Source organism: Diceros bicornis, chromosome 21 (genome assembly GCF_020826845.1).
Source record: "Diceros bicornis minor isolate mBicDic1 chromosome 21, mDicBic1.mat.cur, whole genome shotgun sequence".
NCBI lineage: Eukaryota > Metazoa > Chordata > Mammalia > Perissodactyla > Rhinocerotidae > Diceros > Diceros bicornis.
In genome coordinates this window covers 16,110,504-16,126,634 of record NC_080760.1, presented here as the reverse complement: position 1 = coordinate 16,126,634, position 16,131 = coordinate 16,110,504, and the positions used below count along the sequence as shown (strand labels likewise).

General features: G+C 40.8%; 1 protein-coding gene across 1 annotated transcript in view; it reads right to left on the bottom strand.

The window, feature by feature from the left end:
- The window catches only part of CPQ (carboxypeptidase Q), a 465,359-nt gene that overhangs the window by 103,425 nt on the left and 345,803 nt on the right, over nt 1-16,131 (bottom strand). Inside the window, exon 6 of the mRNA XM_058564673.1 lies at nt 133-224. Coding sequence (XP_058420656.1) covers nt 133-224 — 92 coding nt within the window. The remainder of the gene's footprint in view (nt 1-132; nt 225-16,131) is intronic.

Genomic DNA, 16,131 nt, shown 5'->3' with positions numbered 1-16,131 from the left:
GTTTGCTGGGGTCAGCCTACCACGAAGTACTGTTGAGAGTAGAGGGACAGTAGAGGGAATTTTGGTGCTTTTGGTTGATTTACACTGGTATTCCACGTGCAAATGCCCAGCGATCCACAGCTGCTGCCTCACCTTGTGTGACTGATAATACTGGAAGGCACCGATGCCACCTTGTTCCTCCGCAGTCCAGAGCACCAAACGCAGCGTCCTCTTTGGACGTAGCCCTGGGAAATATAATAAAACAAAAGAAGTGATTCTTCAGTTGATTTTAAATTTTTTAAAAATGGCAAGGCCCCTCATCTGCATTCTGGAGGCAGGAGGGAATCAGAGGCACATGTATTCATCTCTTGCTGGTGTGGCTGCCTGATTCAGAGTGTGGCTGACACAGCAAAGGAGAACCCTCAGGGCTGATCTCCAGGGCAGGTTAATGGAGAAAGGGGTTGTGCAAATGCTGTCTGAAGGCAAGGAAGTGAGAGCCTCTAAGCATATCCTTAACTGGGCAACATGCCCAGCCGGACCCAATGGATGGCCAAGTTCAAGGGGATGTTAGATCACACACAGAAGATACAGTTGGGAGGACTTTAGGCAGATCATGGGGCCTTCTGATGATTAACTAAAACCCAATCATTTGGCTCTACTTCAAGATAAGGTGTGTAGGGGATTGCTTCTTAGTCTAAATCCACAAGTTCAGCAAGCTGTCCGTGAAGTAATGTAATGTAATGTAATGACTGGGAAGCAGACGCAACGTTTATGTTTATGTTTACCCATGGTCATTTTCCTCTCCTACTTGGAAATATAAGGTCATTCACTTAAGGTCAAGGAAAATTAATTGAATGAGGATGACATTTTATTCATCTTATTACTGCACAAACAGCTTGGTGGCAATTTCATTGACTTGGGAAATACAACTTTGTATCTTGGAGTTATTAAACTTACTGGCAGACCTGGCATATCCAGAACCTTTTTATTTTTGGTAAGGAAGATTAGCCCTGAGCTAACAATTGTTGCCAATCCTCTTCTTTTTGCTGAGGAAGATTGGACCTGGGCTAATATCTGTGCCCATCTTCCTCTACTTTATATGTGGGACACCTGCCACAGCATGGCTTGATAAGTGGTGCGTCGGTCCATGCCCGGGATCTGAACCTGCGAACCCTGGGCCGCTGAAGCGGAGCGTGTGAACTTAACCACTACGCCACTGGGCCAGCCCCTCCAGAACCATTTTTGAGTGACTATGTCTACTCAGTAAAAGTTAACTATGAGAAAGCTCTGTTTCCCAAATTTAAAAAAATGGGATCACAATACACTAAAAGTCCCACTTTGTGACCAAGAAGTAAACCTGTTCTGATTTGGACCTCATAATGTTGTTTCAGAGAAATAACACTGGCAGAAAAGCTGAAGCTGGGCTTAAATCTTATTAAGAGGACCCAGCCTCCTGCCTTACCATAGTGGAGCCACAGTGAAGGACTTTGAGTGCCTCTGAGACAGACACACTACAAATCTCAAGTATAACCACACAAGTGCTGCCACCCAGGAATGTGGACTTAGAGGGAGCAGGCTAGTCAGCTGCAGCTTGGATGATAAATGCTCCTGGGAAATGGAACTCTGTCCTGCCTCCTCAGGGCACCAACAAGTATTCTCCTTTCATAAGCCTAGTGCTAAGGAGCTGAAAAGGAGCTAAGTTTTTCACTAAATTGAATATTGTTGTGACACCACTTTAATCTTGAGAATTTTAACATAATTAAAAGAGCATAGGTCAAGGATGCAGGCTGACCTGAGTTCTAATTAAAGCCTTGACAAGCAACTTCCACATCCAATTGCTCTGCAAATTCCACTGATGTTTTCTTTTAAGGCTATCTAGAATCCAGCTTCTCATCTCTGCTACCACTCTGGTCCAAGCCCCTACCCCTTTTGCCTGGATTGTTGCAGTCACCTCCTAACTGGTCTCCCTGCCACAGCCCTCATCCCTCTGCAGATGATGCTCCACACTTCAGCCAGAAGGACTCGTGTAAAACTTAAACTAGATCACATCATTTCTCTGTTCAAAACCTCCAGTAGCCAGAATATAAGATTCTAAAAGGCAGATGTTTATGCTTTTTGATTCACTGTGATGCCCCCAGTACCTGGACTGTTTGGCACACATTAGGTGCCCAATAAATAGGTACTAAATAAATCCAAAGCTTGGTGTCTTAGAATAAAATTCAAAGCCCTCCACCACTTTTCCAGCCTCATCTCCTAAAATTTTCCAGCTAGCTCACTCCCAGGCATGCTGTTATAGTTCAAAAAAGGCAGACGGATCTGGCGAGCCCTGCTAGCCTTAAGCACTAGCTGTGTAACCACTGGGAAATTGATAGACCTGAACATCAGCCTCCTTATCCGAAAAGTGGAGAGAATATCACATGCCTATGCCACACTGTTACATGGGGTGGTTGTGACGATTAAATGAGACGTATGTACGACCATGCTGTGCCTGGCATGTAATAGATATTCAATAAATGAACTATAAACTACATAATGGACAGCCAGGCACAGAGCATACATTTTTACTCCTAGAGCGAAGGGGCATCTAAATACTTAGAGAGGAAGTTATTCCACAGGCATTCAAATACCTGCTGAAAAAGAATCCTGAAGTGCCCACTGCTACTCCAGAGTCAAACCACCTGCTCACGTTCATAGACTGAAACTGTTGTCAGAGGAAGCAATCTAATCAGTATATCCAAAGATCACGATCTTTGGTTTCTCTAAAAGAAATGTGCTTATTAATGTCAGCTTAAATAAATGACATTTTACTTGCAACATAGAAAAAAACAAGAAAGGATAAAGTACTGCAAATGAAAATTCCAAACATTTTTTTACATCAATAAAAAAGGAAAAAAAATACACTTTCTTTTTACATATCTCTGCACCTACCAGAAAACAGTACCAAATTATTAAAATGACGGAATTCTCTAAATAAGAATAAAGGAACAGCTAGCAAAAGTTAGAAAAAATTCATTTTTTAAAAGCAAATGCCCTGAATATCTCTATAGATTTAGTGTTCCACTTGAAAATCATTCTTGTGCAGGATTAGTCTCCTCCACATTTCAAATCAGCCAGATGGCCAATGATGTTATATTAAAATAATAAAGAAGTAATCAGTTTGAAGTGAGGAATGCTAAAGCCTCCAAACAATAGCATAGCTGTTGGTGCATGGCTGGCCCTAAAAAGACAAACAGTGCCACCTTCTATCTCTTTTTCTTTTCCCAACTATTTTATTGAGGACATGATAATTTATAACATTGGGTAATTTCAGGTGTACATTACTATTTATCAGTTTCTGTATAGACTGCATCGTGCTCACCGCCAATAGTCTCATTTTTATCCATCACCATATATATGTACCCTTTACCCCTTTTGCCCACCCCCAACCCCCTTCCCCTCTGGTAACCACTAATCTGTTCTCTTTATCCACATGTTTGTTTATCTTCCACATATGAGTGAAATCATGTGGTGTTTGTCTTTTTCTGTCTGGCTTATTTCGCTTAACATAATACCCTCAAGGTCCATCCACGTTGTTGCAAATGGGATGATTTTGTCTTTTTTATGGCTGAGTAGTATTCCATTGTATATATATACCACATCTTCTTTATCCATTCATCAGTTGATGGGCACTTGGGTTGCTTCCACATCTTGGCTATTGTGAATAATGCTGCAATGAACATAGGGGTGCATACATCTCTTCAGATTGTTGATTTCACGTTCTTTGGATAAATATTCAGTAGTGGGATAGCTGGATCGTATGGTATTTCTATTTTTAATTTTTTGTGAAATCTCCATACTGTTTTCCATGGTGGCTGTGCCAGTTTGCGTTCCCACCAGTAGTGTATGAGAGTTCCCTCTTTCCACATCCGCTCCAACATTTGTTATTTTTTGACTTGGTCATTATAGCCATTCTAACAGGTGTAAGGTGACATCTCATTGTAGTTTTGATTTGCATTTCCCTAATAATTAGTGATGTTGAACATCTTTTCATGTGCCCATTGGCCATCTGTATATCTTCTTTAGAAAAATATCTGTTCATATCTTCTGCCTATTTTTTGATTGGGTTGTTTGTTTGTTTGTTGTTGAGCTGTCTGAGTTCTTTCTTCAAGCTCTTGAGAAGCTCAGTACTGTCAGCATAGAACACCAGTACCTACTCCACATTCAAGGTGAAGGGCCAACAGAAGAGGGTAGAAAACCAGTGGTTAAGCAAACATCTAACTGAGCTTCAAAGTCTCTTTCTGCTCTGACATTCTGAGTGTCCCTAAACCTAAGATAAATGCATGTGACTTCATTCAATGACTAGACCTGACCCTAGTGTGGAGTTTGGGCCCCCAAGCCACTTGAGTCCATAGATGGGTGGTGTGGGGTACAGAAAGGTGTTTGCAGTGGAATCTGAATAAGCATTGTGTGATTCCCTGCTCTGCCACTTCTGGCTCTGTGACTTTAAGTTAGTTACTTAATCTCTCTGAGGCTCAGTTTCTTTATCTATACAATAAGGAAAATCGTAATTGCCTCATGGGATTGTTAAGAAAATTAAATGAGACAAGGCAAATGTGTATCAAGCACAGTCCCTGGCACATAGTAGGTTTTCAACAATTGTTTGTTAGCCTCTCTCTATATCATTCCATACAACTTTTCGGTATGTGCCAATAATCACCAGGGAGATCTTGTGGGAGAACTAGGAAAGAGGTATACTCCTCGTTCCTCTTCCTTAGGAGCCATAGAACATCTTTGTTTATACAGAATGCATACCCAGCCAAGGGAAAAAGGCAAATTTCACCTAACTTGTAGAAGAACACATAACCTCTTTCAGTATGGAATGCTCCCTCATCCCAACAGAGAGCACATCCAAATCCAAATCAATAGAAACAGGCTCCTCACTTTATAGGTGAGGGCCAATCAGAATTTTTCATTTCTGGATAAAGCCCAAAAATCTAATAAATCTGAAAACTGAATAAAACTGATATGATGATATCTATATTTATCATTTTTTTTTTTTGTGAGGAGATCAGCCCTGAGCTAACACCCGCCAATCCTCCTCTTTTTTTGCTGAGGAAGACGGCCCTGGGCTAACACCTGTGCCCATCTTCCTCCACTTTATATGGGACGCCGCCACAGCATGGCTTACCAAGCAGTGCGTCGGTGCGCGCCCGGGATCCGAACCAGCGAACCCCGGGCCGCCGCAGCGGAGCGCGCGCACTTAACCGCTTGCGCCACCGGGCCAGCCCCTATATTTATCATTTTTAAATGATAGAATTTACTGTATATCTCAAATCCAAACTAGATTTAAAAGCTAAGAATTCTAAGGATATAAAATAACAACAGCAACAACAATAAAGCAATAACAACGATAGCAACACAACAAAGCCAGATGAGGTCAAATGTAGGGATTTCATTTTGGGGTAGAACTGGGGAAATGAAGAGCTCAGTAGTAGGCCTGGCTCACAGTTCTGGCCCTGGCTTGGTGGTAGACAGCACCAGCCCAAGACAAGCATGTGGAAGAAAGTCTTAGACTTGGAGGTGAGCGGGAGGACGCTGGTCTTAGCTGGCTAGGAGTTGGGCTTCGTTGAGGTTTGTTAGAAGATAGACAATTAGTTCCCCTATGGATCTCTTGACCTCCTGGAATTTCTATTAAGAACCCCAGGTGGTGCAACAAACATTTTACAGCATCATGGTTTCCCTCTAAAAGAACATAAACTACTGATAATGTGTCAGAATTTTGTCTGGTTTATGAAATATGATATATGTGCATTTCACTTTCATTTTATTGAGGAGAGTAACAATGCTATTGGGGAAATAGTGCCAATGAGAAAAGGTGAAAGCAATCTGGTTGGACTTTATTTTTCATTATTATAAAAATTAAAGATGAGAAGGCAGAGAGGTGACTATCATTAAATTGAAAAGGTCAGTTGCCTGTCTCATACTTGCACCAAGAGAGAGGCAAAGCAAAATAAACTCAGATTAATTCGGCTTGTAGATAGTCTTCCCAAATCATGAATTCTAAAGAACACTATTTGTTAACAATATGTATTGACCCAAATGCCCATTTACTTCTCAGTTTCAATCCCTCCAGAACTATGTATGAGTACTGTTCTCCCTTCTGTGATCTAACTTTGCAGGGAAAACACAACTTTCTCTTACAGTAAATATACTCATTTTCCACATAAACGCGCTAGTTCATAAATACACTTGTTGTCCCCCTGTCTTTTATCAACAGTTCAGAAAAGAGTGCCTACACTGAGAGATTTCTATTCCTGCAACAAACTTGACTAATGAAAGTGTAGTGTCTGAGTTACAGAATAAATAATGACAGTTAGCATGTAAACTGAATGAGAAGAGCCAGTAAGCACAATGGTTAAACACATGGGTTTGGGGGTCAAGACCGATTTCTACCTTGGACAAGTTACATAATTTTCCTATAATATATAGCACATTATCATGATTTTTTTAACAGGGGGCGTGGTTAGACAAAGATTGATTACTTTAGTGAAGTAAACTGCAGCTACTTCTCTTTATAAGTAGAAACAAAAATCACTTTGAAGAAGGTCTTTTGTTCTTGGAAGAATCATTGGGATTCTTTATTAATCATGTAAATATAAAGCAATGAGGCACTTTTGGGGGGCGTTTGGGCAGGGCAACAACTGTTTTTTAAACTCCATCTCGTAAGCTGCTACCTCTTAAACCGTCTGGAGGAACAACCTGGACACTGGCGGGGAGGTGAATCAGTGTGTAAAAGAAGCCCAGGGCCTTCTGGGAGGAAAGCCCCAGTGTCCTCACCCCTGCTTCCTTGGATTGGGGGCTGGGGATGAGAGACCTGTTGGGTCAGGGTGACAATGATTAAGGCCCAGGGACAGGGAAGGTTCTGGAAACTACTAAAATAGAGTGATCCTGTAAAGGGAAGAGTCTGGCCTATTGATCTAGGCTCAACACAGTGGCCTAAGGCTCTAGGGGAAGGGCTCATTTCAGCCTAGTGTGTGGCCAACTCCAGAAGCTCCTCCAGATCCAGCCACCCTGGCACAAAGGTTATGATTCAGGGAACAATAGCTGAGGATGCGAATGTAAACAAAGGAAGTTGTAACCTTGTTGCCTAAAATGGGCAGCACTGTGACTTAGGAGTGCAAACGATGCCACGCAACAGCCCATGGGAACAGCAGTCAGAGCAGGTCCAGCCTCAGCTTCTGGAGGAGGAGTGACCTATTTGGCCTGAGTCAAGTCCCAGGATTCTTGGACAATCCAGAGGCAGTGGGAGGGACCTCAAGAGGAGATAACAGACTTCCTGCTAACAAGCCTGTGGAGGTTTGGATGATTAACTGTAAAGGAGATTAAAGAGATGTGATCATATTTATAACCTGTGTTTGTGGAACAGGTCATAACAGTTATAATTTCCATAATTCAAAGGGAACAGTCCTACCTATTATAATGATTAGGATTCTATTAGCCAAGAAAATCACAATTAATCATTGCTGAAGTAGAAACACTGTGACTACCAGCGTGTGGACGCCATTTCTGGTTCTAACTCAGTTTTCCACTCTCATCTCCTGCTTCTAAGCTCCAACCACACACGTCTCCTACCAGTCCCTGAACATGCCATGCTATCTCAGATTTTTAGTTTTTGTATATACTCTTCTTCCTATCTAGAATGCCCCTTCACCTTTTCCATCTGGCAAACTCCTATTCACTCAACAAAGCCCATTTCTAATATTACTTTCTCCGGGAAGGCTCCCCTAACTCTAGAGCAAAGCTGGCTACTCCTTTCTCAATGTCCCTCCAGAACTTCAAACATATCTTTATGTTCATTTCAACCACACTTAAATGTTGATCTCCTCACTAGACCATTAATTTTCTGAGACTTACATATTTCTCTTTTTCATAATCCTGGTTCAGTACCTAACATTTTACAAGTGCTGAATAAATGTCTATTGACTGACAATGAATAAATACATTTACATAAGTATAAATAAAAGCCACTGACTTTTCATTTAATCTAAATTATATTACTGCCTCCTCAGTTCAGAAAGTTGGTAAGATATGTCACTTCTACTTAATGTGGAACTTTTAATCTTATCTCCTTTGTTTTGATGCGTCATTATGTTCTACTTTTCTATACTACATTCTACTCATTTTCACCCGAAATAATTATACACACACACACACATGCACACTCAATCTGTAGTCTTTTTTAACTTGATTCAGACAAATGTTAAGTTTATATCTGATGCCTGACTAGAGCTAAAATATGTGAATTTGTTTTTCTTATTTAAATTGCCTGATAGTAGGGCTCTTTCATCAATATATTTCTAAGATAATGTTAATCTCATACAGAGATCACAAGCCTAATCTAGTTGACATTTTAAAACATACTATTTCTTTTTCCCTATCGTTATGTAGAGTGTTTTTATTTGCAAGGAGAAATTGAGAAGCCTGGTTAATGACAGATTTGAACTCTGAATCACACTTCTGTTGAGAGTTCTACCTTGCAAAAACATCAAATGGGGAAGAGTTAAATATATAGTACAATTTTTAAGAAAATGATGGTAAATCAAGTACAAGTATCAAAATTTCTCTTACAAATTCACATTCATCAGTATGGATCTTAAAATTTTATTTCTTGTGAAGGTCACACTGTGTAAGGAAGAAGGAATGTGTTTGTACACGAATCAGAGATTACCAGAAAGTAATACATCTCTAACCAACAACTGAGATAAGAAAATTTCTGCGATCCCCTTTCAACACCAAAGAGCAGACATGAAGCATAAGTTGTATTGTAATGCAGGAGCGTCATTAAGCTGCTTCTGTTAACTTTCAAGAGCTCCCTTTCTAGGGTTATAGTGGAGAGAATGGTATCTACATTTTGTAAGACTTTTCTTGTGTATACAATTAGTTATGAGGTTATCTAAACTTGATTTTGACCAATAATTAATCATAATTTTTATTCCTGATTTAAGTTTAAGTTTGGGTTTTCAGGGCATGACACACTTGGTAGTGTCAATACATTTTCTGCAATCAGTTTTGAACAAAAGCTCATCTTGAGCATTGCTCCACTCTCAGCTCCCAAAGTGACTGATGAATGCTCTTGCTAAGGGAAAATCTCACCATGAAAAGAACAAGACCATCAAAATGTCTCTGGTACTTTCCCCCTCCTTTCCATTCCCACTGTGGCTACCATAATTCAAGCCCTTTGAATTGCCACCTTCGCCAACTAACTGCTTCCTCCAGTCCTCTCTGTGTAACTACTGCCAGATTCATCTTCTTAAAATACTGCTTTGAACATGTCACTGGCTGCGTGAAAATCTTTAATCATTCGTTATTGTCTATAGCAGTAGTTTGTCTCCAAACTTTTTTAAACATGCATCTCTATCAGTAAGACAATTTTGAGCATACATCACCATATAAGTATATTCGTGTGTATATGACACATACACAATATTGTCAATATACAATAATATAATACATATATAATATATATACATATTCTTATAATATAATAATGTAATAAATATTAGTAAAATGTATTTCTTTTTTAAGATAAAAATATTTTCCTGCAGTATGATGGTCCTACACAGTGCTTGGCTTTGGAGGCCATTGGTCTATAGCATAGAGTCCATCCTCATTAGTATGGCATTCGAAGCCCTGTGCGGACTGGTTCCAATCTGCCCCTCCAGACTTGCCTCCAACTACTCCCCTTCCCAAAGCCTCGTTTCCAGGTAAAGTGGTCTCTTCATTTTCTTCCCATCCCTGTGCTATTCCTCGCACCGTTTATCTATCCTGTCTGCCCTTCCTATTTCTCTTGACTTACCCATATCCCAACCATCTTTCAGGACCCAGTTCCAATTCCTCCTGCTCCACTCATTCCTTCCTCTGAATGTCAAAGCTGTTATTTTCTGGTCCACCCATTTGGCAATTGATCATGATTAATGTAGCTTCTGCTGCTGGTTTCCACACACAGATCCTGGTAAATCAAAGAGCCCTATACATATTTGTTGATGAATGGATTAGCATACCTAATGGAAATTGTTTTAAGCTGCAACAAGACAGATATAGATTGGATCTATAAAAAGAACTTTTGGACAGAGGATATTTTTAAACATTAAATCAGTTATCAGTTACATTTGCCTAAGGGAGAGTAAAGCCTGGAAATAAGGCTGGTTTTGGGCAGGTGGGGAACATGGAAATAGACTGGAATCTTGGGGTCTGTTGGATCTAGGATATTATAATTGATGACTCTGCAAATACTGAACCCTACCCACAGGGACATGGAACTGGGATTTTCTCAAGAGAAGTGTTTGACCTTCCATGAGAAGTGCTGTTTATCTTAAACATCTTCATTCCTCAATTACGGAAAGTGTGAGACACATTTGTATTCTCCAGATAAAAAGAAAACTTAGAGCAAACTCAGGGGTGTTTATGTGAAATTTCAATGCTTCAAAATTTATGAACCTTACACAGCCCAGGTAATGGATGATCTGACCTTATGGAGCTTTTGCTTTTCCAGGTCATGATGTCACATCTTATATGTAAAAGCCTTAGGGTAAGGGAGAAATTTTATATAGTCTGTTAAAAGTATTTACAGCAGCTTGTAAAAATTTACTTCAGACCTCAGGGCACTGTCATCTTAGAAAAACCCCCCGAGTTTATCTGCTGCCCTCCTAGGGCCGAGCTGACAGGGATGTGTTCTGGGTCTGTGAACACTCCACTTCTGAAATGAAACCAAACCCGTGGAGAGTTATGTGCTAAGTGTGGGAAGGAATGTGATGCCTCCATTCTCGAACTTTTCCCAGGACCCGCATCCTCAAACCTTAAAATCAATCCACTAGATTTTTTCTCCCTGTGTAGAAACTAACATTTCAAGAACACTTTTCCTGTCATGTTCTAACTTATTTATATTTAATTTCCACAATTAACACCTACTAAAACATATAATCACTGTTCATCTTTGGATGCACAAGCGTACATTTAAGAATTCTATTCCATAAAAAAAGAAACTAAAATTCTGTGATAGGAGCAGTGAACACACAAATCAACAAATACTCATTTGGACTACCCATGCAGAAATCAGAAAGATGAAATGGCACAATCAAAGTGACTCAAAATATCAGACTTATTCATTCAACAACTAGTCCTGGTCCAGGAACTAAGGGATTTAGGGCCGAAGAAAACAGTCATATTCTTTGAACTGATGGAATTTACAATCTAGAAGACAAAGAGAGTAACAATTCCACATTATTCTTATCATCCTTGCCATCACCACCATCATTGTTGTATGTGCTTTGAATTCATCTAAAGAAAACTGATTTTTTTTTAATTAAGTTATCATTGCTCTGGATGGAGAGTGAATTTACACCAGAGAGAGAGACTTGAACTGGGTTCAAGAGTAGAACTGGAAGGTGGGGCAGAAAGGTATAAAGAAAAGAACTGGAGGAGAGCAATGACACAGTGGTAAAAGCATTTACACTGTCGCCAATGTGCATTTAGAGATGGCCAACATTCAGGGCAAGACAGGGGGAGGGGGGACCAAGATTTACTGGGCACTCAGTACCATGCCAGACCCTGTGCTAAGACGTTTCCAGACAATATCTCATATAATTTTAGATATATTACCACATTTAATTCTGCAAAATAAGTAATATTGCCTTCTCCTTTTACAATTAATGAAACTGAGAGGTACAGAAATTAAGTCCCTTGCCCAATTCCACCCAGCTAGTAAATGGCAGAGCTGGGATTATTACCTGGACTGTCTGATGCCCAATCCAAGCTCGTAATCACTTCAGGCTACTGCCTTCCCAAGCAATAAGATGCAAGGAAACATCTAACCAGTCCTGTGCAACCAACCTCTACCTTCTTCCATCATTTTTTAGGCGAAACTCTCACATTAGAGAATGTAAACTAGCAAAGCTACCATATCTATTATTACGAGGAGGTCCATGTTAGCACCTTCAAATTCCATCTAAAACTATCTAATTTTAAGAGACAAAGTAGCAAGAATATGGCCTTTAGATAGTTGATCGGGTAAATGTGTTTGGTCAGTAGGGGTGGGAGCTGGGACCAATGCAAAGAAGGACATTTTCTAGGCTGATGGAGATAAGCAGTCAGACCCTAAGACATTCAGAAGCCGAACAACAGTAGAGTATCCAAATTTATAGCAACAGGAATGACAAAAGTATTGAACTGCTGGGTCTGAAAATCATCACTAACTTGAAACAAGTAGGAGACAAAGAAGGAGAATAACTTATCTTCTATATGGGTTACTGAAGATTCACTTGCATTTTGGGGATCTGAGCCCCAGAAATATTCAAACAATCTAAAAAATTAAAAGCCTAGCACCCACTTAGACAAATCAACAAAATGCATTCTCTGCACACAAAAATCATAGGGCTTCTCAGAAATCAGAAAAATATTACTGTCAAAATTACTGTGAAAAATAAGTTCCAAATGTAAATATATTAATTTTGTTGTCAACACTAAATCCTGTTGGAAAAGAAAAATTCACAAGGACATTGTAGGGGCTTTAAGTTCTTCTGTGGAAAAATGATTTTTTAAGCATCAAGCTTTCACTCTTCTCTGCAGAGAGGGAGATTATACCAGAGAGAGAGTCATAATTGCGTTTAGGAATAATCTGGAGGGAAGGCAGAAAGGTGATCAAGGAGCAGATTGGTGGAGGAGAGCAATTACATAATAGTGAAAGTATTTATAGTTCCACTGATGCTGTGTTAGCAACAGCTGGCCGACTGACGGGGAGGTGAGGCCGGAGGAGAGAAGGGAGAAGCGTTGACTGGATACTTACCACTATGCCAGACCCTGTGCTAAGTTCTTTCCAGACATTATCTCACTTAATTTTCACAACAATCCTATGATACCTAGGAGTATTACAACACCTGGGGGTATATCCCCAAGTTACAGAAAAGGAAACAAAGTCTAAAAGTATGTAAGTACTTACACAGTGTCACACAGCCCATAAGTGCTAGAGGCTGGATATGAATCCTGATTTTTTTTACCCCAGTGTCTGTGCCTTTTTGAATAGACCACTCTGACTTGGGCCCCCTTACATTGAGAACATTCTCTGACATATGAAAGACAAAAATAACTTAGGGCAAATACTAAAGGCATAGGTAGGTCATAGAGGTTGGACTTCAGTAACGATGAGGAAGTAACCGAGTTGCTTTCTAACGCATGTTTCACTAAGTCGGCCATGTATGAGTCATCAGTGTGAGTCATGAGGCATCATCACAGTGGAGGAAATGGCCTGTTTTCAAGTCTTCCCATTCATTTCCACTAGTACCCCACCTTCTAACCCCTCCTCAAGTTTCCAGTGCAATCTTCCCCAGGATGATGAGGACTGAGGTAAACACGAAGTGTGGGGAAGGAAAGAAGCAGTACAAAGGCAGACACAAAGCATGACATAGAAAATCAAACATCACCAGCCTGTTACTTGCAGAAATCACAGGAATTATACAAATCACATTGTGAGCCTCAGGCCTTGAGGCACCACCATCCCCATTCTCCCACTATACAGTATGCACAACACTCTGATAAAAGTTGTCACCTTCTATTGTTATTTACTGGGGCTTACTCCCTCATCTGGCTTAATGGATGGATGAGTGAATGAATGAATGAATAGAAGAACGAAAGAAAGAAAATTAATCAAGAATTAAGAAAATCCAGAGAGCAAAATGACTAGGATATGGATGATATAGACATGATATAGACATTCTTAAATCTCATTTAAAATGATGAAAGCCAGATGGTAACCTGTGTTTCTTTTTAAAGAATATACAAAATAAAGAATGTCTTTTTTCCAGCAGATAAATAATTCCTTAAATAAAAACTGGTGACCATCAACAGCACTATCACAAACTTAAGAAAAGATGTGGACACCTTACTCTGTCTCTTCTTGCATCCCCTGCCAACACCACCCTGGTTAGAGCAGTTGTCAGCAAACCGCACTAACTCCTTAGGCCCTGCAGCCACCCTCTACAATAAGGAAAAATCATATGTGACACGGAAGAGATGAAGTGGAAATCGTCTGGGACCATGTAGAAAGAATGCTGGAACCTGTCAAACATAGAATCCAAGAATCCAGAGATGAAGGTGTCCGTCTGGCCTGGCTCTCGGAGGCATCAGAAGGTGCACTGTGGTTGGTAGAGCCTAGCACAGGGCTCATGCAGATGGAGAGCCAGTGCCCAGGGGCTGATCTGCCAGGGCCCAAGCGGCTGGCTGTGCAGAGACTGCCAAAGCAGAGTGACTAGGAGGGTCGGACAGTAAAGAGACGCTGTGCATAGGACCAGATGGTCTCCAAAGCCAGGGAATATGGAGAGGACAGTACATAGCCCATATCTCAGAGCCAATCAGGTCAGCATGTGAAGAAGCAGTCATGTGAGAAATCCAAACCAGACAGACATACATGGCATCCTTCTGACCCTACCATGGACAGAACACTAACTAGAGAATAGAGATGTTTGGTAATGAGGTAAAGCAAAAAGAAAGCTAGCATTTATTGAGTGCCTATTATGTGCTAAGGAAATATGCTAAGCACTTTATGTGCATTATTTAGTTCCTTTAATTTTTCTCAACTGATCCTCACCATAACACAAGGATGTAGGTATTATTATTTTTCAGAAAACTGAGGCTTAGGGAGGTGAAGCAACTCACTCATGGTCATGTATATAATAGTGGCAGAGGCAGGATTTGAACCCAGGTCCTTTTGATCCCAAAGCCCTGCACATGGGTCCCCTCAGTGAGCCGAGCAGGCTGGGGCCGACTCGCTTGGGAATTAGTCCTGTGGGAGGCGGGCACAGGTCTCTGATGAAGATGACAGCAGATGCTATCATCAGATACACCCTCAAAAGACTCCAATAAGAAAAGTACTCTCTCCGACAGTCATAAAACTGAAAAGTGAGGCACCCAATCCAAGGGAAGAGCTACTCTCTCAGCACTGGATCACTCTGACCACAAGCTGAAGGTACATTTGTACACATTTGTGTAAACAGACAACCTAAAATGTCCAAGCGTAAGTCAACACATGATTACAGGGTCTACTGGGCTATGGATCCCAGCTTCCTGGCTCTCTGTGGCTTGACTCACCACCATGTTGCATAAATGTATTTTTGAATACCGGGGGATCAATAGCACAAAGCATCAAATTGTTCTGAGCAAATAATTTTGTCTTAAATTCTTCAAATGACAACTGGCATTAAAGAGGTTTTAAAAAAATAGAGATGTCTGGCCATTTCCTCAAGGCTTGGACTTCACGAGGACCTAAAGAAGGAAGATGGTTCACCACCCCACCACCCCAGCCACACGATGTTCAAGTGCTCTCTGTACAATGTTGGTTTATTCATTTTTGAGCCTTGAACCTAGAGTACTTTGAGTCAACTGCCTAATCTAATCTTAGCCAGACTATTTTACTGTTCCAGCATTAAATAACAGCACCAGAGTGAGTCTCTTCATGCCTAACAGACCATGGGCATTAAAAGTTGAATAAACAAGACTTATCCCGGTATTTCACAGTCCACTTCTTTATAGTATTAAAACTGTTGCTTCATCCCCCTGAGGTTTCCAAATAAGAAAAACAGCCTGTTCTTTATTATAAGCAATAAAGTTTCCCCTCCCATCTAAGAAAATGCATGCCATTGCCCAGAATGAAGTTTATTTCAAGAAGCAGAGCACCTTAGACTGTAAAGCATAACTGTGTTCTGGCTGCCTGTGCTTTTCAGAGAAATCACAATCCACTTTGAAAATTTACACACATTTATCATTTTAGAAATAGTTCTTTGCTTTGGCTTTTGAGTAAGTAAAGGATTCTTCTAAGGACAGTGTCAAATAGCCCCATGATTACTCCCATTTTGGTATGCTAATCATTATCTTCCATTACCAGGCTATAGACACTGTCAGTTTTGAAAACAGCCTCCTTATGGAAAATAAAATATGAGTCAGGGGGTCGGCCCGGTGGCGCAAGCGGTTAAGTGCGCGCGCTCCGCTGCGGCGGCCCGGGGTTCGCTGGTTCGGATCCCGGGCGCGCACCGACGCACTGCTTGGCAAGCCATGCTGTGGCGGCGTCCCATATAAAGTGGAGGAAGATGGGCACAGATGTTAGCCCAGGGCCGTCTTCCTCAGCAA